At 37.1% G+C, this 22,331-nt stretch overlaps 2 protein-coding genes across 4 annotated transcripts; one reads left to right on the top strand and one right to left on the bottom strand.

Annotated features, from left to right (window-relative positions):
• Positions 1-247: 247 nt before the first annotated feature.
• Positions 248-7,967, bottom strand: LOC114253188 (E3 ubiquitin-protein ligase ZNF598). 3 transcript variants are annotated; one of them, XM_089734384.1, is made up of 10 exons: positions 7,857-7,958; positions 7,577-7,784; positions 6,642-6,893; positions 6,377-6,462; positions 5,413-5,651; positions 4,701-4,818; positions 4,410-4,564; positions 3,150-3,269; positions 2,597-2,796; positions 248-2,512 (listed from the first exon to the last, which is right to left on the bottom strand). In XM_089734384.1, the coding sequence occupies exons 2-10, from the start codon at positions 7,742-7,744 to the stop codon at positions 1,373-1,375; spliced, it is 2,478 nt and encodes an 825-aa protein (XP_089590510.1). In that variant the 5' UTR covers positions 7,745-7,784; positions 7,857-7,958; the 3' UTR covers positions 248-1,372. The 3 variants fall into 3 exon arrangements, with proteins under 3 accessions (XP_089590510.1, XP_089590511.1, XP_089590509.1); XM_089734385.1 differs by having other exon boundaries at positions 7,865-7,945; XM_089734383.1 differs by having other exon boundaries at positions 7,577-7,967.
• Positions 7,968-10,546: 2,579 nt separating this feature from the next.
• asp (microtubule assembly factor abnormal spindle) lies at positions 10,547-21,523 on the top strand. The gene is made up of 8 exons (XM_028188021.2): positions 10,547-10,762; positions 10,832-11,029; positions 11,297-11,494; positions 12,148-17,865; positions 18,102-18,294; positions 19,015-19,196; positions 20,123-20,242; positions 20,325-21,523. The coding sequence occupies exons 1-8, from the start codon at positions 10,751-10,753 to the stop codon at positions 20,631-20,633; spliced, it is 6,930 nt and encodes a 2,309-aa protein (XP_028043822.2). The 5' UTR covers positions 10,547-10,750; the 3' UTR covers positions 20,634-21,523.
• The last annotated feature ends 808 nt before the right edge of the window (positions 21,524-22,331 follow it).

Below are 22,331 nucleotides of genomic sequence, written 5' to 3' on the forward strand. Positions count from 1 at the left end.
AGTATTAATAGTAATAAAATTGTATAGCAGCTTCGATCCGTGTCAAATATATATCTTAATATCCTCAAGATAAATTCAGATAAATCCGATCCGATCAGATTGTATTCTTGATATACTAATGCGACAAATAGGCGATATGTATCAAAAAATACACCACTTCAACCACATGACTTAACATCTATACGGAAGATCTTCAGTTATTTTTTAATAGATAAAACTATACCCACTCCCAAAAAAACAATGGAAATATTTCTACTTCACCCGTGTCATTAAACACTTTTGTAATTTTATTTTTCATACTCATTTTATTGTCACCAACAGAAACCAGTAATTATTTAATACAATAATTTATTATACTTGGTATCTCTGGTTCGTGTCTTAATAAGATATCTAAACCAGTTCGTTACAAACACCTTCAATTATTGCTTCGAATTACTCTTAAGTTATTAAAGTCTGGAACAGTTATTTTTCTATTGACTTGGTATACTATTCGATTTCTTTCTGAGATAACAAACAAACTGATAAACTTGTATTGTTTTCCGTTGCCATGAACTTTATTTACATGCATGAGATTAATAAAACAAAAGTTTTGTGTTCAACAAAAACATATTATACATAAATTAAATTGTTCTGTGAAAGTATAAAAATATAATATTAGATTTGAAACAATATAAGTAGTACACTGTGTAACATTGACAATAAAATCACATATTTAGTTACATACAATTGCGATACTGCTATTCCAATTAAAATGGATGTCAAAATAGCCATGTCTTTATGTAATCCTTGTACAAAATTATTTAACATAATATATTAATATACACCGCTATTGAGAAAATACGAACGCGGAGATTTTAATTTACAAGATTCACCTTTAAAGGGAATTTTTATTTACATAATTTTCTCAGTGGTCATTCTGTCGTTTGATTTATTTTTTATTCGAAAAGTTTCGGCAAGAATATTTTGTCATGTACATTGAGTGCCAGTCCCGTATCTACCGCAACGAAACGCTTTATACTTTAAAAACTTGATAAATTATTCATTTGACACTCAGTTTGAAGACTTGCACAAAAGTACAATTTGCAGTGACAATTTTATTTGTATTTTATTTTGATATCCTTCATGGCTTTGTGTTACATTTACACATCAGTCCAGGAATCTTCTAAGTCATCTACATGAAAATCATAATAAAAAAAAATGCAGTGGTATTTATAAAATTGTCAACATACTTATTCAAGCAATACAAGAAAATTATACTAGCTGATATTTATTGTTCAATTGTAATTGTCTATTTACATTATTAAGCACAGCACTATTTGGATTTGAGACTGGAAACTAATTAGAGTCAGTATCACAATTAGTAGAAACACATTTAGCGCGGCGCGAGGGGCGGCCAGTGCGCCGTGTCGTGCGCGATGCGGTCCCCGGGCGACAGCAGCTGGCCACACGTCGCACACACTTCAAGTTCACTCACATTTTTACCGACCACTAACTCCTGTTGCTTGCCGATGTCCGGTAGCAGAGCCACGAGCTCCGGGAACACGGACTCGAGCTGGGACCCGAGAGCGGACCGACAGTGTTCATAAAACTCATCGGCGCTGATGATACTATCGCGGAATGCCCGCGATGCCACTTTGAAGCTTTCCACGGCCTCCGCCCCGCCCAGCGCGACAGCGAATTTTTTTACTAAAACTCGATTACGCGACTCGAATTCCGGGGGCGGAATATATTTGTGAACGGGCGCCGAGAAGGTCTGCCCCGCTGAGTTAGTGAACGTCATGCCGTCGCACGCCGGACGCGGTTTGAACCCGGGAGGGACGCTGCCATTCGTCACCCTTCTATTGAATGCAACGTTTTCGGCCCGTGTTTGCAGCAGAGGATAGTCTTTGGTTTCCTTATTGCCTTTGGGATTTAGAGGAGGATACTCTGTGGGAGCTAGGGCAAAATCTCCATTTCCGGTATTCCGATCTGAATTGACGGTGACACTCGAAGTGGTCTCGATTGTTTTTATTTTTTTATCACGTTCCACGCTGCGTTCGACGTTCGAGTTCACCTCGGTAAAGGAGGGATCTTTCGCGTACTTCTTATCGAGGCCGTTCACGAGTGGTATCTCAGCAATATTTTCTTTTTTGATGTTTTGCTTCTTTTTCTCCTTTTTGGTCAGTTTAGCCTCCGCCGGCTGCTGTTGATGCTGCGGTTGAGGGCGGGGGGTCGCTTGAGGAATAACGATGACGTTCTTAGGTTTCGATTTCGATTTGTTGAGCGGTAGAGTGGGGAAGTCTGCGACCTGGTTGAAGGCGGGTTGTTCCCGGGGCGGGGGCGCGGGTTCGGCGCGGGCGCGTGGCTTGTCCTTTCCTTTGGAGACGGTGATCCACTGCGGGGGTGCGGCGGGGGAGTGGGCGGTGGCGGACAGCGCAGGGAACGCCTCCGTACTCCGCTGGGACTTCTTTGGTTGCGACTGGGTTTGGTTATTTTTTAACGCTTGCATTTCTTGACTATTGATCATGGTGACCTGGAATAATACATTTTCAATTTACAGTCAACAATATTTAAACTTTAATTTCTTCACAGAAGTGAAGCGAATGATATGTTTTACCTTCGGAGGTTGCACACTACTAGCTCCGATGTTGGGATGGTCGTCTCTCCCCATACTGAGGGAAGGGAAATCGTCATCGTCGAGAGTAGGCTTCTTCTGCTGTGGTGGTATTGAGATGCGGTTTCCGCTGGTCTGGGTCAATCTAAAATTACTAGCGCTTGCGGGTTGGCTGTGTAGTTGAATCGAAACGCTAGGCTTAGCTGAAAAAGAGCAATTTAATAAATAATAGTTTAGAAAATCTAAAAAAATACGTTTCTAGAAATACAACTATATAGAATTTTTTTTTAATAAATGTGAATTAAAAATAGTGTAAGAAAAAACGATTTTATTGTAAAAAAAAGCGTGGGGTGCATGGTAGCAGTAGTTATAAATATTTTATGAACAGATATGAGTAGAAGGGTTATTTTGATAATATCCTGAAAAGCACCCCACGCTTTTTTACAATAAAATCATCGGCATATCGGCATCTGGTGTTAGTGTCTGATAATTTTAATCGATGTGCCAATTATACTTTTAAATCATAGAGTGATAAATAGTAAATAATGTTGTTTACAATTCCTGAGGATGGTGGCGGCGACGGTGGCGGGCGCGGCGGGGCGCGGCGCGGCGCGGGAGGGGCCCGCTCCGTCCAGCGCCGGGAAGTTCTTGTCATTGCGCGTCAATCTATCTCCACCTACACATCATTTATTCAGGTCTTATATAATTGTTTAAATATAATTCGCAAGCTTCTGTTTATTGTGTATTTTAAAGAATTTATAAATTCTTTAGATTTACAACTAGCTGACCCGGCAGACTTCGTAGTGCCTCAATCGATAAATAAAAGACCTAAACTTTTGTATAAAATAAACTTAAAACAAACAAAAGGAATCCCTGTCCGACGGGGGACACATCAAAGGAAAAACAAAATTGTTATTTTTATTTAATTCCGAGCATTTTCATATTACCTTTTATTACCTTTTAAACCTTCTCTGGACTTCCACAAATAATTCAAGACCAAAATTAGCCAAATCGGTCCAGCCGTTCTCGAGTTTTAGCGAGACTAACGAACAGCAATTAATTTTTATATATATAGACAGAAGATAGGTAGATAGAGATAATAATTGGACTTGTGGGCAGCGCGGAAAAAGTTCCTAGTTTTATATTTTTCGGTCATTACCCATACCCTCTTCTCTCAATGTTTAATCTCTAACCAAAACAAACATCGAAGAAGAGGAACGGATTTATGGCAGACGAAATATGACTTTTCAAATTATTCCCTTACTTTTATTCCATCAGTAATGGCTGAATGTCATCCCTCCTTGCCATTCTATGGTGGTCCCTAAATTGTAAAATTGGGAGCGGACTTGTAAACGGGAGGTAGTGGCAAAACCATTTAATATCAAAACTAGACTCCACTATATGCTTTCGTAGGGTGCTGGAATTCTTCGGACATATTGCTCGTAAAGAGGGTCACAATCTAGAACAGCTGATGGTGACTAGGTGACAGGAAAGGTGGATGGCAAACGTCCCAGAGGACGCAGTCCCACGAGATGGTCGGACCAAATACGATCTTCTCTGAACATCAACTTCCACAATGCCTTTCATGAAGCTAAGGATCGCAGCAAAAGGAGGGAAATCGTACGAAAGAAACTGATGCAGCGGGGGAGTCTCGACCCTCAGTAACGAGGAAAGCGACGCGAGGAGGAGGAGGGGCAAAATAGTAGTGGTAGCTCTATAGGGCTGAGGCCGCGTTGACTTATCTTCTGAATGACTATTAACTTCGCCGAAAATAGCAGATCAACTACATATAAGGCAGGGAACCGTGGCGACCGACCGGTAAAGTTCCTGAGCGGGGCGCCTAGCACGAGGTTTTGGGCGGGCGGCGCGGCGCTGAGGCGCGGGAAATCTTGGTCGCTGTGGGTGTCCAGTCTCGCCACGCTCACCGGCGGAGGGCTGGGCGGAGCCGGAGTCTCCGGTGCCCCACGGTCCCTACCAACACAAATTAAATTGTATTACACAAATAGGTTTTTTTTTCAAGAACATGAAGACACAACTTACATATAATTTTACTTATGGTTCAACGTGAAATGATAGTTAAAATATTAATGGCTAAATGAAGTCTCACCGGGGTGTTCTCTGAGTGACGACAGGATGTGGTGTGATATTGAACTGCAATTCGAGTGTTCGGGCTTGTCTCGCAGCCCCTCTGGGCATACCACGCCCATGGGTGGTTGCTATATGGGCTGTAATATGTTTTTAGAGTAAAGCTTTCGCTAAAATAGCTATCATACATAATAAGAATAAAACGTATCATAATAACAAACTACCTCAAGATAAATAGTTATATTTCGCTGTGTTAAACACGAATGGTCAATGCTTTTTAGAAGTTTTTCTCTTATTACCCACTTTATGTGAAATGGGAAGACCAATGATGAAGTTCAGCACTAAAATTTGCTTTTGTTTTAGCAATATTAACACAAAACTCAAGTACTGGTCTAACAAGTTTAGGTTGCACGAAAGAAAACCATAAAAAATATAGCTGCCATGTTCGTAATTATTTCTAGTCTTGAAGGTATGTCTTACGGTTTTCTATGACCAGTATTCAAGGACTAAGTCATAGAAACAGAAACTGCTGCTTCTAGTACATGTTTAGATCAATAAAATACCAGATGCACAATTATCTTAGTACTTTTCACATTTCTTTTCAATTTGAAAATCTGTCATTTTATAGATGTGTTATACAAGATTGGACATCTATTTTAAAACATGATCTGAAAACTTCATTTTCTACCAGTTTCATTGAATTAATTACAATTTATTTTAAGTTAGAAATATACCTTTGAGATCAATTTCACTCCTAAACACTGCAGTTAAATGTTGTCCAGCACACTCGCCCTCTTCACATAAGTAGTGATCCTTGCGAAAATGTTGAGCAAGTGCGGAGTGTGAAGCATAATAGAAATTCTTTCCATCGGCATCACACAAATGACAGTACAAGTGCTCCTTGCGCAAGTGACGGTACAACTCATCAGGATCCATGAATCGTTTCTCACAGAATTCACAAAGTGGATGGCCCCTGTGAAAGATCACTATGGGAAATGAGTCTTTGTAATTATTAAAAATATCTAAAGGATGGACCGGATATCCTTTGAAATTAATGAAATGAAATTGCACTTCTGATTTTATTATCTGTCAATGAGATTAACTGTTTATACAAAAGTATTGCATGCTGTTATTACGATCGTAAAATATTTATGAACGCATATAACATTTTTCCCTATTCAGTATGTTTATTGTACTAATCATTTATTGTTAATTATATATGTAGAACAAGGCCTAGCATTTTTTTTTGCTTCGAGCCGTTAATGCCGCAACCCACCTTGAAACATAAGTTGTAAGTCTCAGTTTTATAATACAATGGCTGCTCCACCACCAAACTGGAACGCATTACCTCTTCAAGGCAGACAATATGTAGAGTGATGGTACCTACCCATACAAACTTACAACATGCCCTTACATCAATATTGTCATTTGGGATTAGGTTTATTGCACTCTATAAATCAATTCACATGGCTAACACGTATAGAAAAAATGTTATTGAATTAACTAGAATTTATGAATGAGTATAATAAGTTTCTTTGGATTTAACTATAAAATTGTCATACAATTAATATTATACTCTAAGACAAAAAAGCTGTGGAAATCATGCAACAATCAACAAATATTGTTGGTTCCACCAATAAAATGACATAAAAAATATTTTATAACAATAGAGTAATAAAATTTAATATCTTTAGTTACCTGTGTGAGGTATCATCAAGGTCACCTTTACGTCGATGATGTGCCAGTTCTTGTCGTGTATAACACCTTCTTTCATTGGTAAAAATCTGTAAAGGCATTGCATATCAACATATTAGTCTGTTTTTCGTCATAAATTATACATTTCTGGACAAATTTAGAAGCATCCAAATAAAAGTCTGTGCAGAAAATATATTGCATTATCTTGCTAATATACTGCATAACCAAATAACAATTAGTAATTAAGTATTCATTGTTTATATCTCACCTTCAAATGATTAACACAAAGGTCACAAAAAAACCTTTCATGAACCCTTCTCATGTGATCATTCAGCAAACTAAAGTTGCGGAACGGTGGTATCTTATCACAGATTTTACACCGATTCTCCAACAAGTTTTCATATGCATTTTTTATGTCTTCAGAACAGAATACAATTTTGTATTGTCTTTCAAACAGTCTATCAGGGTATTCCCTGTTCCCAAGCTCTTTGTAGGGATGAATAGAATCAGTAAATACAACCTGAAAATCAAGTATATTGTATCCTCCATTATATTGTATACATAGTATAACTATCAGGTTTGTGTTTGCTTAAAATTCTAAATAAAAGATAACATTATAAACCAATTTAAATACACAGCAAAGAAGAGCTGATATATATGCAGTTAATATCTAAAATTATTAAATTTATTAATTTTCATTTTATTTAGGGGTATAAAAGCAAAAACACTTCAGTCACAAATATCATGAAATCAGAACATTTACTGTAGTACAAAAATAACTTTTTTAATTGATTAAGTAATATTTAGACTAACATATCTTTGCATTTTAAGCCTGGATTGAAGGATATTTGCTGCTCGCTCACATTATTCTGTTTAATTAATGTACCAATTCTAATACAGTATTTTGCTTTTCATAGAGTATCTTCATTTATTGTAAATCTCTACATACATTAAATAGTATGGTCGCGTAAAATTAAATATTTAAAATGGAATTTAAAATCTTCAATTGAACCAAATATTTACTGCTTGTATTGAAGAATAATGACGGTATATGCAATGACACTGTTGCATTACAGATATAAAATAGCTTTCGAGTTCCAAATCAATATAGTAAAATGTGTGTAACATTATATAGAATAGAGAAACATGCGTCTTCACTCAGGACATTTTTGTTGGTTTTTTTAAATTGAACTAGGGTCTTACCCTCAATAGATCTTTACGACATATAGGACACTCATTCTGAAGACAGAGCACCCGCATCCGAGTAGAGCACTCGAAGCATACGGGATGGTCACACTCGCCAATTGAGTAGTACAAAACGTTCTTGAAACAAACTACGCAAGTATTCTCGTTCGCCTGAGCCTCAGACATGATTATTGTATTGTTTATCTAGGATTCTGTAAAAGCGTTTCTGTAACCGAGTGTTTTATTAAATTGCGAGTACGTGGAAGCTCAGAATTTGTCTTGGATAAATACCACTTACTACTACACCTTGAAGTTAGAACACAAGAGAAAAGGAAGGACGAAGTTTTGTGACCGCAGATTTTACTGATTTTTGTGTTGTCTATGGATATCTTGACATACGTCGAAAATGACAGCTAGAGGTGGAAGAAGAAAATTGCCACGGTGATTTTTTTTAATTGATTTTATGACCTGGTAACTAACACCTTTAAGTCATGACTTATTTTAATTTATATTCTTATTTTTATGAAAAATGATAATACGGAGTGAAATGAAATGAAAATGATTAATTTGAGACGTTAATCAACTGGGATGAAATTAAATGAAATGAGATGATATGGAATGAAATATAATCTTAGTAAAATGGTGGTCATTTACTAAGATTTTTTCAGTTGGAGGATCCCGAGAAGTTGCCTCCAGCGGCTTTGTTTCATTTTCCCACATTTGTGCACTTTCACAGATATTAAGCAGTTAACAAACCACCGTTATTACACATTTAAACCTGAAAAAAGACTTTTTTTTTCTCTACTTTATCCCACTAGGTGGGGTCGGCACAGCTAATTTTTCTCTTCCATTCTCTTCTATCAGCCGTCATCTCAACACTCACTCCTCTCTCTCTCATATCGTCATTCACACACTCCATCCATATCTTCTTCGGTCGACCTCTTCCCCCTCGACATTGCACTACCATTTCCATACATCTCCTAGTCACATGCATCTTCTCTCTACGCATCACATGTACATACCACGCTAACCGTCCGCTCCTTAATTTGTTGTTTACCGGGGCCACTTTCACACTTCCTCTGATGTACTCATTCTTTATCTTATCCATTCTTGTCACTCCACACATCCATCTCAACATTCGCATCTCTGCCGCATGCACTTCTCTTTCATGCTTAACTTTCGTCGCCCAACACTCTGATCCATACAGCACGACAGGTCTAATGATCGTTTTATAAATTTTGTAAGCAGACAAAATAAAACAAATCACACAACTTCACTCCTCGCGTTTCCGCCAAAAAGTCCTGCCACGGTGATTAATCTATAAACCTAAGAGATAATCTCAAGTTTAGGCATACATTTGAAATAATTTTCAGCGAAATCTATTTTTTATTAGTAGGTCTTTTATTAGTAGGTAGGGCTCTAAATATCATCCTTGAGTCCACGGTACCATCTAGTTCTACAATCTCATGCGCTCCCTAGACAGGCGCGTGGACCTCGAAAGAGGTTCGGCCCCTGGTACAGAAAAAAAAAACAGAAAAAATTACTCTTCATTCTATTTCATTCACATAATCCCAATTTAAAATAAAAAGTGACACTAATACCGGCCACTCACATGCGCGCAAACATTCGTACATTGTACGAATGTTCGCGCGCATTGCAGCAATGAAGGGCTGTCAGACATTCATTCGCAAACTTAGCGGCTGTGCAAATGGGTTCGGTATTCAATTTGCGAACCCGTTTGCGCTTCCTCCTACACTTGTTTACGAATGTTTCACGAATTTCTCTTCTTTTTTAATTCGTCAACAGAACATTGAAGAGAAAAAGAGTTTTCAATTCTTTCCCAGGCGTGATTAACTGACTTTCTGTTTTTATGGAATTTCGTTTGAGGGTCCCATATGGTCGATTCATTTTGCAGGAGTTCAATGAATTCCATCACCTTGGTGTTGTTCCAATCCATGAGGAAGGTGCGCTACACAGTAGACTTCACGAACTATGAAAATGGCGAAACGTCCATTACCTTCGCAATCGTGGGCACAACTGGTCTCACGAACTAGTAGGAGACTACGCGAAGGATCGCGGTTAGCGCGCTTTGATGTCCGTTAAAAAACCGACACAGCTTGGAAAACCACAAATGCAGCGAAAACTTTGCATAATCATTTGCAAATTTCGTCCTACACTTGTGGGTTTGCGTATTCGTGCGAATGTGAGTGACCGGTATAAGCGCATATTATGTTAGGCAACACGTTTTTTTGGCGGGAAGGCGCGGTGTCAAGTTGTGCGATTTGTTTTATTTTGTCTATTTTGTGTTTATTCAGGTTTAAATGTGTAATAACGGTGGTTTGTTAACTGTTTAATATCTGTGAAAGTGCGCAAAAATTGGGAAAATGAAACAAAGCCGCTGGACATAACTTCTCGGGATCCTCCAAAAAGTCCACTGAAAAAATCTGAGTAAATAATAATAATAATAATAATAATGTTTTTATTTCAAGTATCCATGACTCATATAAATTGTTAATAAAACTTAGACCTATGTTAGTAGTTATATTTACATCACAATGAATTACTGTGGTAGCATCCCATGGGAGATGGCACCACAGCGACCCATGTATATACAGTAAAATAATCTTATATATAATAAATATAATCTTAGTAAAATGACCACCATTTTACTAAGATTATATTTAATCTTCATCAAATACCATCTCATCTCATCTCATTTCATTTAATTTCATCCCAGTTGATTAATGTCTCAAATTAATTAACTTTATTTAATTTCATTTCACTCCATATTATCATTTTTCACAAAAATATCCCATATCATATCATCTCATTTCAATTCATTTCATGCCATGCCATGTTTCATATTAAATTAATCAGCTTCATTTCATTGCATAATATCGTATTTCATAAAAATATATATTATTATATATAAAATATTAGACTGTATGGTGTGATACCTTTGCCTTTCCATTTGGAAAATAAAACTACTACTACTAGGCAACACTGTAAATGACGGTTTTGGTTTTAGAAATAAAAATTTGAAAATTTGAATTCAAACCAAGTTGTCTACAAGAAACAGTTAAATAAATTCTAATAACTGCTTTATGACAAAATATTAAATATTGTAGCTTAGGCAAATTATAATATGAGTTTTACAAACAATTGTGTTGATAAATATACTATGTGATAAACATGTATTTTGAAGTAAGTAAGAGCTATTTTTTTCTGTTAAACAAAAACAATAGTTGGGTTTAACAAAATTTATAAATTTAGATTGAAAACACCCCGGAGCATGTTAAAAGGGCTCGACGTACTGCCTGTAAATCAGAAGAATCACCCAAAGAAGAATGTCCCCGTTTGGTGTTAGCTCCGTTCTCCAGACCACCACAAGTTGTGTTCGACAATGTTATCATTGGTACAACTTGTGAGAGAAACTTGGAAGTCATTAATCCAACAAAACAACCACAGCATGTGAGTAAAAACAGCGGTTTTCCCACTGGGAAAAATACAATACCCATAGGTCTAGCTTTAATTTGATTTGAGAAAAACTTAGAATTGAAAGACAACAAATTGAAATATACATGAATTTAGGATTCATCGAAACGTATGAATAAAACGAATTCTTAAAACCAACATGGCAACAAGCACAAGCATATACAGGTGTATCGAGAGTGTTCTTTGAGCTGAAACCACAATAAATTTTCACTACTAACAAATTTTTAAACTTAACTTTGACAGATAACTCTAGGTAAAGCTCTACCACCAGGACTGATTGTGCATATACCCGGAGAATGGTTGGAAGTGGAACCGGAATCATGTAATATATTGACAATGGTATGGACCCCCAACCAGCCTACTGCTGTTAGAGAAACCCTTAATTTCACAAATGAGAACCATAGAAGACATGATGTCATTGTTCTTCTTAAATCTGTGGTGGTTAGTAATGATTATTATCAATTAGTACTACTCTTTTGATTATTTTTTTTGTAAATTGTGGACGTTAATTGGATATCTTATGTAAATAAGTCTAAAATAGTGATGTCACTATCAATAAAATCGCTTTTATATTAAGTAAACTATTTAACCTTTTCGCCATGGTGAGCCTTGCTGCAAAGCGTTTCGCAAGAAACAAGCTCTGTGCTGAAAATGCGCACATGACCTGTCGTGTATAGATGGTATTTTTCAGCCCAGTCACCCATAGTGTACATGCAGCATTTTGTGGCAAGAGTCACCAATAGTAGCAAAAGAGTTAAAGCAGTCGCGATATTTCCCAGTTTATTCAAACACTATTCATATTCATAAAATAAGGAATTTGATTCGGAAAGGTTAAATAATGAATGACCTAAAAATGGATGCATTGTAGTATCTTGACACCTCATGCGTACTGGAATGGCAATAACGATATGAGGTATTATATTATGTTTCTATTAGTTTTCGCCAATCATCAAACCTGATGAGACTTAATAATTTCCAAACAAATATGTATTATAATATTTTGATAATAAAAAAGGCAATATCATTCATAGGATTTAACTGTAAAAAATGTATTATTAAATATTCTCATAAAATTAAATTTTTGTTGCCCACAGAATGTCAAAGGGAAGACAAACCAATCAAAAGGGTTTAAAATATCACCAGGTAAAATGAAAAGAAAGTCATCAAAAAAATCGCCAGTTGCAATTTACAAAAAGAAAACTGAAAAAATTAATAAAACCATAAAAAGTAAAGATTGGGTGAATATAAAACATTCCACTCAACGTAATATTCAGACTGTATCTGAAAAAGAGAATAATACCGTTTTAAATGAGCATTCCTTGAATTCTCACATGGAGCAATGTCCCTTTGACTCTCCGAACAGTATAGATTTTAATTTCAACACTTCCGAAATCTTTTCGAACATAAGAAAACCCAACTTGCAAGATACTTATGATAAAACTTATGCATCCACTGACAGTAGATATAATGTACCTCAAAACGTTTTAAAGCCATCTAATAGGCAAACACATCCCAATACTTCAATTTCTGATATATTTGATAAATTAACATTCTCTCCTTTGAAGACATTACCTGCCAAAGTCGTTAAGTTGGACAAAGGTCCTAAAATAGTGCTTAGTGTAAATTCCGACAGTGACTTTGATGATAGCCTAGACTTGCAGAACAATAAGGAGAATGAAATGCATTCCATTATAAGCATCACATCGGCCCAACCTAAGAGGTGGCTCACAGTTAATCACTATACTCAAGCAGACTCACAGTTCACCGAAACGCCGAACATGGTAGAGAAAAAACAGCCCAATACTTCATCACCAAAAGAACTAAACAGTCCAAACTTCACGATAAACACAGAATTCTCGCGCATCAGTGACTTGTCGTTTTTCCCTCAACGTTTTTCAACCGAGAGAAAGTTCATGCTGAAAACCAATAATGACACTCACGAAATCATTGACGATGGCAAACTATGCTCCGATACGTACACAAAAGAGTCGCCTAATACACCGTTTGAACAAAACTTTAATCAGTTGCGAGTAGAACAGAAATCCTTGCAGCACTTATTGAAAGAACAGCCTAAAATGTGTAGGCAAGCTCTATTCAAGGAGTTTCAACAGCGGGAACATGACAGAAATTTATTGAATGCTTTGGAGCATAGTCCTTGGCAGTCTGACGTTAGAGCGGACGGGAGATCCCCGCCCCGGTCAATAACACCGCCCTTACAGTCTATCCCAGAAGAAAGCATCCATCTCTCCGATACTCAGGTGTTAGACAAAACTGACAAACAAATGACCACGTTCACGATAAACCGTACCTTCGACAAACTTAACGATAAATCAGGTCTTTCCCATAGCTCTCACAATAGACAGACTTGGTCAAAAAAATCCATTCGCGCCGAGCCCGATCTATGGAAAGTGCCGTCATTACTTATTAAAAAGAATAAAACTAAAACATCACTCAGAAAAGATTCGATTTGTTTGAAACAATCAAACACCATGTACGACAGTAACAAAAGCATTAATCAGAATCTATCTGTTAATCAAATCGGGAATATATATTCTCAGTCCTTCACAGTAGATCCATTCTCGTCTGCCACCTATTTTTACGACGAAGAAGCCGTTGACAAATTCGAAACAGAGTTCAAAAGATGGTTGAATTACATTTTGACGCCACCTGCCGATCTCGATAGTAATACCGAACAAAAAATAAATGTCGGCAAGGCCTGGATTGAGAATAGAAACAAAGAAATCCCAGCCGCGCCTACCAAAGAGCAAGTTTGCAGTGCATACCATAATAGCCACAGATTAGAAAGCCTACATCGGTCTGCTAGAACCTTGTTAATGAGCCCTGATATTACCAAAGTCCTTCAGAAATTGAACGCTCAAATAGAGAAAAAATTGATTGTAATTAGAAACGATCGGAACCTGCACTTAGATGTTGGACTGCAAAAGATAATAATGGAAATCATATTATCGTATAACCCGTTATGGCTGCGTATCGGCTTAGAAGCTACTTACGGGACCGTTTTACCTCTCAAATCAAACAGCGATATTGAAGGTCTGACGACTTTCATAATTCAGCGCATGTTCAAAAACCCCCATCTCAAGAACAAACACTCGAAGTCGACCGCCCCAAACATGCTGCTGCCTGCGTACATGGAGGCCGTCAAGAAATTCACATTAAAGAAGTTCTTTATGCTGGTTTTCTTTCTGGATCAAGCCAAACAAAGAAAACTGATCTCTCACGATCCCTGTTTGTTCTGCAGAAACGCTGTCTGCAAAGAAAGCCGCGAAATTATCATCAGATTCACAAGAGAACTAATCGCAGGCATTGGAGATATAACTAAACATCTACGACCGTTAGGCTATGTCGTTAGTCACAAACAGTCCTATCTAGACGAATATAAGTACGCGGTTCACAATATTGCCCTAGACATCAGAGACGGTGTAAGATTAACCAAAGTAATGGAAATTATCATGATGAAGAATGGTCTACTGAATCAACTTCGGACACCGGCCATATCACGACTGCAAAAAATACACAACGTTCAAGTGGCCTTAAATGCGTTAAAGGAAGCGAATTTTGTTATTGTCGGTGACATCACGGCGAGTGATATAGCCGACGGTCACAGAGAGAAGACCCTGTCTCTGTTATGGCAAATCATTCATGTCTTCCGAGCGCCTCTCTTCGAGAAAGCAGCGAATATCATACAGTTGTGGTGGAGGAAGAAATACGAGGTTATTATTGAAAAGCGCACCGAAGAGCAAAGGGTTTTGCGTAATAGAAACAATGCAGCGAACGTAATTCAAAATTGGTGGAGAAGTATCCAATATAATCGTTTTGTCGAATGGCAAATGCAGAAAATAACACAGGCAACGATTGTCATACAGAAGTACTGGCGAATGTGGCTCTGTCGTAAGCGTTTGCTGAAAATGAAAATGAGCGTCTTGAAAATCGAACAATGGTACAGATGCGTTAGATTGTCGAGGCAAGCTCGAGAAACATTACAGATGCTTAAATCGCAACGCGAACAACTCCGGCAAGAGTCGGCCATTGTTTTGCAAAGCTACGTCAGACGCTGGCTCTGTACAAAACGGTATAAAATGGTGTTAAAGAATATCGTAACAGTACAAAGCTGCGTCCGGCGATTCGTAATGAGGCGAAGGTTCTTAAAGTTAAAACAAACTGCAATTTATGTTCAACAGAAATATCGCGGTAAAATCCTAATGAGATCAGAAGTCCGCAGCCTGTCTGAGAAACGCAATGGCGCCGTCACAATACAATCTTACTTTAGAATGAACAAACAACGTTCTAATTACATCAAAATAAAAAATGCCGTGAAGTGCATCGAAAGTCGATATAAAGCTTTGTTAGAAATGAGATGCGAACGCCAAAGGTATTTGCAATTGAAGAGCAGCGTTATCACATTACAAGCTTTGTATAGAGGGAAGAAGGCACGCGCAGAATTCACTAGAATTAAAAATGTAATAATTGATTTACAAACAAGAATAAGAGCGAATCAACTAATGAAAAAAGAAAGAGATAACTTCATAATGATTAAGAATGCAACAATTGTAATACAGAAATACTATAAGGCGCGTTGCGAGATGAAAATTGTTAGAGGTGTATACATGAAACAACAAACTGCCGTAAAAACAATACAACGATATTTCCGGTCCTATGTTCTTGCGAAGAAACAGAGGGAAGCATATCTAGAATTATTGAATGCCACTGTACTGATACAAAAAAGATACAAGAGCTTGCTGCTTATGCGTAAAGAAAGAAATGCTTTTAGAACTTTGAAGACCGCTACTGTAGAATTACAAAGGAGATACAGAGCATTAATTGCTATGAGAAGTTGCAAAAACTCCTATCAATGTTTACGCAAAGCTACTACACTCTTACAACGGAGGTATAGAGCTCTAGTGCTGATGAGGGTCCAAAGGTCAGAGTACGTGACTCTTAAGTCTAGTTGTATAAAGATACAAAACGCGTTCAGAGCGTATGTCAAAGGAAAACGGCAAAGGGAATATTTTATCAAACAAAAAACGTCTGCTGTTGTAATCCAGAATTGGTTTAGAAGTTGCATGAAGGCAAAGGAAGAAAGACATAACTATACGCTAATGAGGAAATCTTGCGTTGCCATTCAGATATATTACAAAGCGTTTATAATTGGTCGGCAACAAAGACAGGAATATTTGAGAATTCGTACGGCCACTGTTTGCATACAAAGATTTTACAGATCCTATTTAGAAATGAGAACGGTCCGGAAACAATATAAACGACTTAAAACCGCTACAGTAATCGTACAGACATACTATAGATCGTATTTGGAGACGAAGTTGCAAAGAAAGAAGTTCTTGAAATTGAGATCGGCTGCATCATTGATTGCCAAATACTATAGAAGCTATAAAGAAGCTGAAGCGATACGAGAGAGATACAAGGTTTTGCGTGAAGTCACTGTTACAGTACAAAGAAGGTACAGAAGTCTCGTGCAGATGAGGAAACAAAGAGAACAGTATTTGAAATTAAAACAGGCCGTTGAAACAATAGAAACCCGGTATAGATCTTTGTTAGCTATGAAGAAACAGAGAACAGCTTATTTGAAATTATGTTCCGCGGTGACTGTCATTCAAACAATGTACAGAGCTTGGCGTTCTATGGTCACAGAACGGAGAAGATACCAGTTACTAAGAAAATCGTGCGTCTGTATACAGACACGTTACAGAGCTAATATTCAATGCAGAAATGATAGACGTAAATATTTGCATTACAGAAACTGCGCAATTGTGTTACAAAGAAGATATAGAGCTCAGTTGTTAATGAGAAAAACGAGATTTGACTACATTAGAATAAAAAAGGCTACTATTGTGATTCAAACAAGATATAGAGCGTATAGACGCATGTTGGAACACCGACAGACCTATACCAGAATAATTGAGAGCTGCGTAAAAATTCAGAAGTACTATAGAGCGTTTTTAATTGGAAGACGTCAAAGAGAGGAATTTTTGCGTTTAAAAACCGCAGCGGTTTTGATTCAACAACGCTTCAAAGCAACAGTACAGTGCAGAGAGATCAGAAATGAATATTTAAGATTAAAGACTGCAGCTATATTTACGCAACGTCGTTTCCGTGCTAATAAAATTGCTATTATCGCTAAGCGAAATAAAGCCGCTAATAAAATACGCAATTGGTACATCTCTATACTAGAGCGAAATAAGTGTCGTTCCGTTTTCTTGAAACTAAAGGAATCCGCTGTGGTCATTCAATCGTTTTTCCGTATGTATATAACGCGTAAGAAATACGTAGAGATTAAAGAATCGATTATAATCATTCAACGTTTTTATCGTTCCTATAAATTATCGATTATGGAGAGACAAAGATACGATAAAATAAGGCATGCAATAATAAAAACTCAATCGTGCGTTAGACGGTACATTCAAAGGAGACGTTACTTAGAATTACGAAGTGCAGCTGTGACCATCCAATCCGCATACAGGTTAAAGAGACACAGAGAACTGGTATATGAGCAAAGGAATACAGCAGCGATATGCATACAGAAACATATGAGACGATATATCGCTCAGTCGTTCTATACCAGACTTCGTAATAGTGCGATATTAATTCAGAAAATATGGAGAGGGAAACTACTTACAAGATTGATGCGCTGCAATTACTTACAGAAAAGGACTCTTATCATTAAATTCCAGGCTGTGATCAGAGGGTACCTGGTCAGAAAACAGGTTCGATTGCAAAAAGAAAATATTATAAGGATGCGTGAAATAGAGAGGCGTGATTGGGCAGCTTCTAGAATACAGGTAAGATCGATATAGTACGTAATTATGTATAACCAATATTATAATCGAGATATTTTGGAAATTTATAATATGTACGTAATTTATTTAATTTACTGAGTTCGCCCTCACAAAATACAACGATTCTATCCATTTTCAGATATGCATCTTTTTTTTAAATGTTTTTTGTTGGAGCTCATATGCTCATGTGAGGTATTTTATTTGAATATTTTACGTAATAATCCTTGTTTTTTACATAGGCTCTATTCCGAGGTCATAGAGTTCGTTTAGCTGTGGCTAACGATAGGCGAGTCACAGACTTGCGACGCCGGTGGCGAGAAGGTGCTCTTGTCTCTTACCAAGAAACTTTAAAAGAGCGAAACGAAGAAGCGATGGATGTGCTCCGTAATATGTGCGATATAGAGACTGTTATCAGAGCTTTCAGATCGCTTGGTGAGTATTCATTAAAATCTCAGGAGGAGGAGCTTTTGCGCCTTGATTACTACTACTAATAATTAATAATAATAAGTAAACATAAATATGCATCGGGATGTTGTTGCAATCGATAAGAGACTCACTATACCTCGGCTTATGGGAATTGGAAGGGGCTGAAGGTGGTAAGTAGTTCGCATCGCATAGCCTAGCGAAATGAAATAGTCAAGGAGTTACACTGTAGGTTCTACCGGATTCTCGCCGTATCTTATGTAGACCAATTAGCTCCCGCAGCCTGATTACGCTTCGGTAACGCCTTTAGAAGACCTGAAGATTTCGTTTATGCAATTACGGTCTATATTTTGTATGTTGTTGTATGTTCCATGGGGAGTGCTCTGAGGAATTGTTTGCGATGTTCCCCTCATCTCCTTTTTATCATCGCACCTCCCGCCATTGGAGCAGAGTTCGTCCATATTATTTAGAACCGCTGTGTTCATCGACAGTGCATTTCCAGAGGCCTTTTTTGCCACGTACCATCCGGCTATGGAATGAGCTCCCCTCCACGGTGTTTCCCGAGCGCTATGACATGCCCTTCTTCAAAAGAGGCTTGTGGAGAGTATTAAGCGGTAGGTAGGTTGGCTCTGCCGGATCTGCTGGGATCGTGAAAATAGTACTAATTATGTATAAGACTAGAAGCTTCATTCTTCTTCTTAATACTGATCCCAAATCGATTTTCATCAGAACTATTAACGGAGGTATTCCCGATGATGTACAACGAGAACGCGTCTTCGGTGGTGCGTCGCGTGTACGTGTACATGTCGGTCACGAACCGCTCCATCTCCAGCATAGAGGTGCTGAAGTCGGCGGCCGCGGTACTTGTCAATCTCACCCGGTACAGGGTTACTGGACCTAAAATATATGCTGTAAGTACAAGTGGACAATCATTGAACATCTATTCAATAGAATTTATTACTGGTGGTAGGACCTCTTGTGAGTCCGCACGAGTAGGTAACACCACCCCGCCTATTTCTGCCGTGAAGCAGTCATGCGTTTGGGTTTGAAGGGTGGGGCAGCCGTTGTAACTATACTTGAGACCTTACAACTTATCTCTCGAGTTGGGTGGCGGCATTTACGTGGTAGATGTCTATGGGCTCCAGTAACCACTTAACACCAGGTGGGCTGTGAGCTCATCCACACATGGAAGCAATAAAAAAAAAATTCAATAGAAAATTCTATACTATTAATTATTTGAGAGAACAGATCACCTTCAACGCTGGGGAATCCGTTTACGGATCGGTCGAGAGATTGAGAATTGAATTGAATTGATGTCGATTGAGAAAAGATCTAAATTAATAAAATTAAATTTTCAGAGCTATTTTGAAAACCATATTATATTAATTGCCAAGATTGGCCGTCGAACTTACGATCCACCCGGTGTTCATTGATTACTGGAGCCCAAAGACATAAAATGTCGCCATTCACCTTGAGACCTGATTTATAAGTCTCAACTTTTACAGTACAAAGGCTGTCCCACCCTTCAAGCCGGAACGCTGCTGACTGTTTCACAGCAGATATAGGCAGGGTGGTGGTAGCTGCCCGTATAGGTTCATAAGACGCCTCATCACTAGTAATTATGCAAATTATAATTTTTGCGAGTTTGACGTTCATTACAATTTTAAAATTTGCTAAATACATATTTCATTAGAAAAATTGGTACTTACCTCCGGGAATACCGGCACAGTCTTATCGCTCAATACGAATGCACCGTGCCCTTTTCTTTAGGCCACGGAGACATCTTAAATTACTTTTAAAAACATCTTTAATTAATAGAAGAAACATTATTTTACAGAGAGATCGCATATCGCCAATATTGAAGTTCATGTGGAGATTTAGCAACAGTGAAACTCAATTGTTTTGCATACTTTCCTCTTATCTGTGGCTTTTCGCTAAATACGAGGGTGTGAAGAAGGTAATAAAAAAAATACACTTAATTACGGTAACATGACTATGAGACGAATATACGCATGAATTTACCGTAACCTTTTTTACAGGATCTGACAGAATATTTTCACTTGCCCGAGAACCACAAAATGCTAAAGACCATCAAAGGGAACATCGATAGAATGAAACGTATGGCCACAAATACGATGAAGAACAAATATCACACCCCACAACCGACTAGATTTGTCTCGCACACGTCCAATCAGTCGTTGAATCATAGCGTTTCCAGTAATAGCAGCTGTACGCACTTGGCGCCTGCCCTAGAACCTGATTACGGAATATTGAGAGCTGACAAACCTCGCTATTTTGAGGACGCACAGCACGCTATTCATTGCCTATTCCTCACATACAAATTGTGAATAATCTATGACTCTAGTTTATTGCATTATGTTAAACCTGCTTCTGTTTATATTAATCTAAAATTTTTATTATTATGAAATATTGTAATGTAAGGCATAAGGACTGATAAACTGCTCTTCAATGTTCATTGTAAATTGGTTACTTTTTTAAATACGCTGAAATAAAAGCGATGGAACTGTTTTAGATTAGTGGAAGGACTTGGAATGCGTGACGTTTTTTGTGGGTAGGATAAGCAGACTATCTACCATCTAAGACAGATTATCTACCAAATTAAGACTTAGGTAATGAAACGGTTAAATAGATTGATGTCGTAATTAAACAAAAATAAAATAATTTGTAGTATTTTATGCTAGAAATATATAGACTTTTTGTCTTAATGAACTTTGTATTATTCGTATTTGCGAACAGTATACAACTGGATCGATAATTTTCGTGTGAAATACGAATATTGACCGGTTTAATTATAAAAAAGAAAATGTGTAGAACAAATATTTTACAGCGTTCCAACAACCATTAATTACCCTCAAATGACATTTTATGCTGTTATTTTTGACATGAGGAGCAAAATAAACATTATATTTAATTAACGTACTAATTTAAAAATAAATATAATATTAATTTTATTGAAATCTTTTCAATTCACTTTTGATGGTTTTGTGATTATAGTCTACTCGAGTTATATAGTATACTATAGTTATATACTGTCAATTCTTGTGTGCATGTGCATTACCTTTAGCGACTTCTCAGTTTACGATAGGACTAATGAAATAATTTAATATATATTTTATCCGTTGTAGAATTGTATCCATTTATCAAGCATTATGTTATTTAGTTAATACATTGTAAGTAACAATGTTCATTAAACTTTGAATAAAGACTCAAAAAATAATATATTTTCATTTCTAAACAAGCTATTTTTGTCATTGCTTTATCTTGTAAAATAATCATTTATAGCATGAGCTGTTGTTGTCATCGCATTTTTCCCCTACCTAATCACCAGTAGCCTCTAGGGGCTGTTCCAGCTACGCATGGTTTGGATCGCTGAATCTACCATATCGGAATGTTGGCGATCCACCTAGATCTCGCGAGAAACTCGGTGAGTTGTGTCTGTATTAAGTTTCAAACCGAACTTTTCGCTTCCATGAACACTACATAGACGAAATAAAACACAGTATTCGTAAATCCTTATGTTCGAATTTATTCATAAACGGGATTGTCCAAATCGAGAACTCTGGTATGTAGATGAATAGTAAAAAGCGAATTAAACTAGAAACGTTAAAAAGAAAACAAGGAAGCTGTAAGCACATTATGATTTAAAAAAATATATTGACATTGACAATACAATGACGTTGATTCGCTTTTTCATAATTGTCATCTACATCTAATTTGTCAAATGAATGAATTAAAGGTTAGCTGAGCTTTCCAAAATATAAACAAGCGATTTAAATCGAAAAAATTAAGATTATTTGAAATGGACGAATTCGTAAACTATATTCTATTAATTTTAGTGATACTTCCAGTGGTATTATTCATCAATCTATGGGCTGGTATCGGCTGGGAATTGTTTGTTAACAATTAAAGGTGACCAGATAAGATTTTTGAGTTTACTTGTATGACCTAATTTTTTTTTCGTTCATAATGAATTTAAAAATAAAGGCTGAATCATTCAAACAGTTTTTATTGTCTTCGACGAGAGA

This window comes from Bombyx mandarina, chromosome 17, assembly GCF_030267445.1.
Source record: "Bombyx mandarina strain Sakado chromosome 17, ASM3026744v2".
In the NCBI taxonomy this organism is placed as follows: Eukaryota; Metazoa; Arthropoda; class Insecta; order Lepidoptera; family Bombycidae; genus Bombyx; species Bombyx mandarina.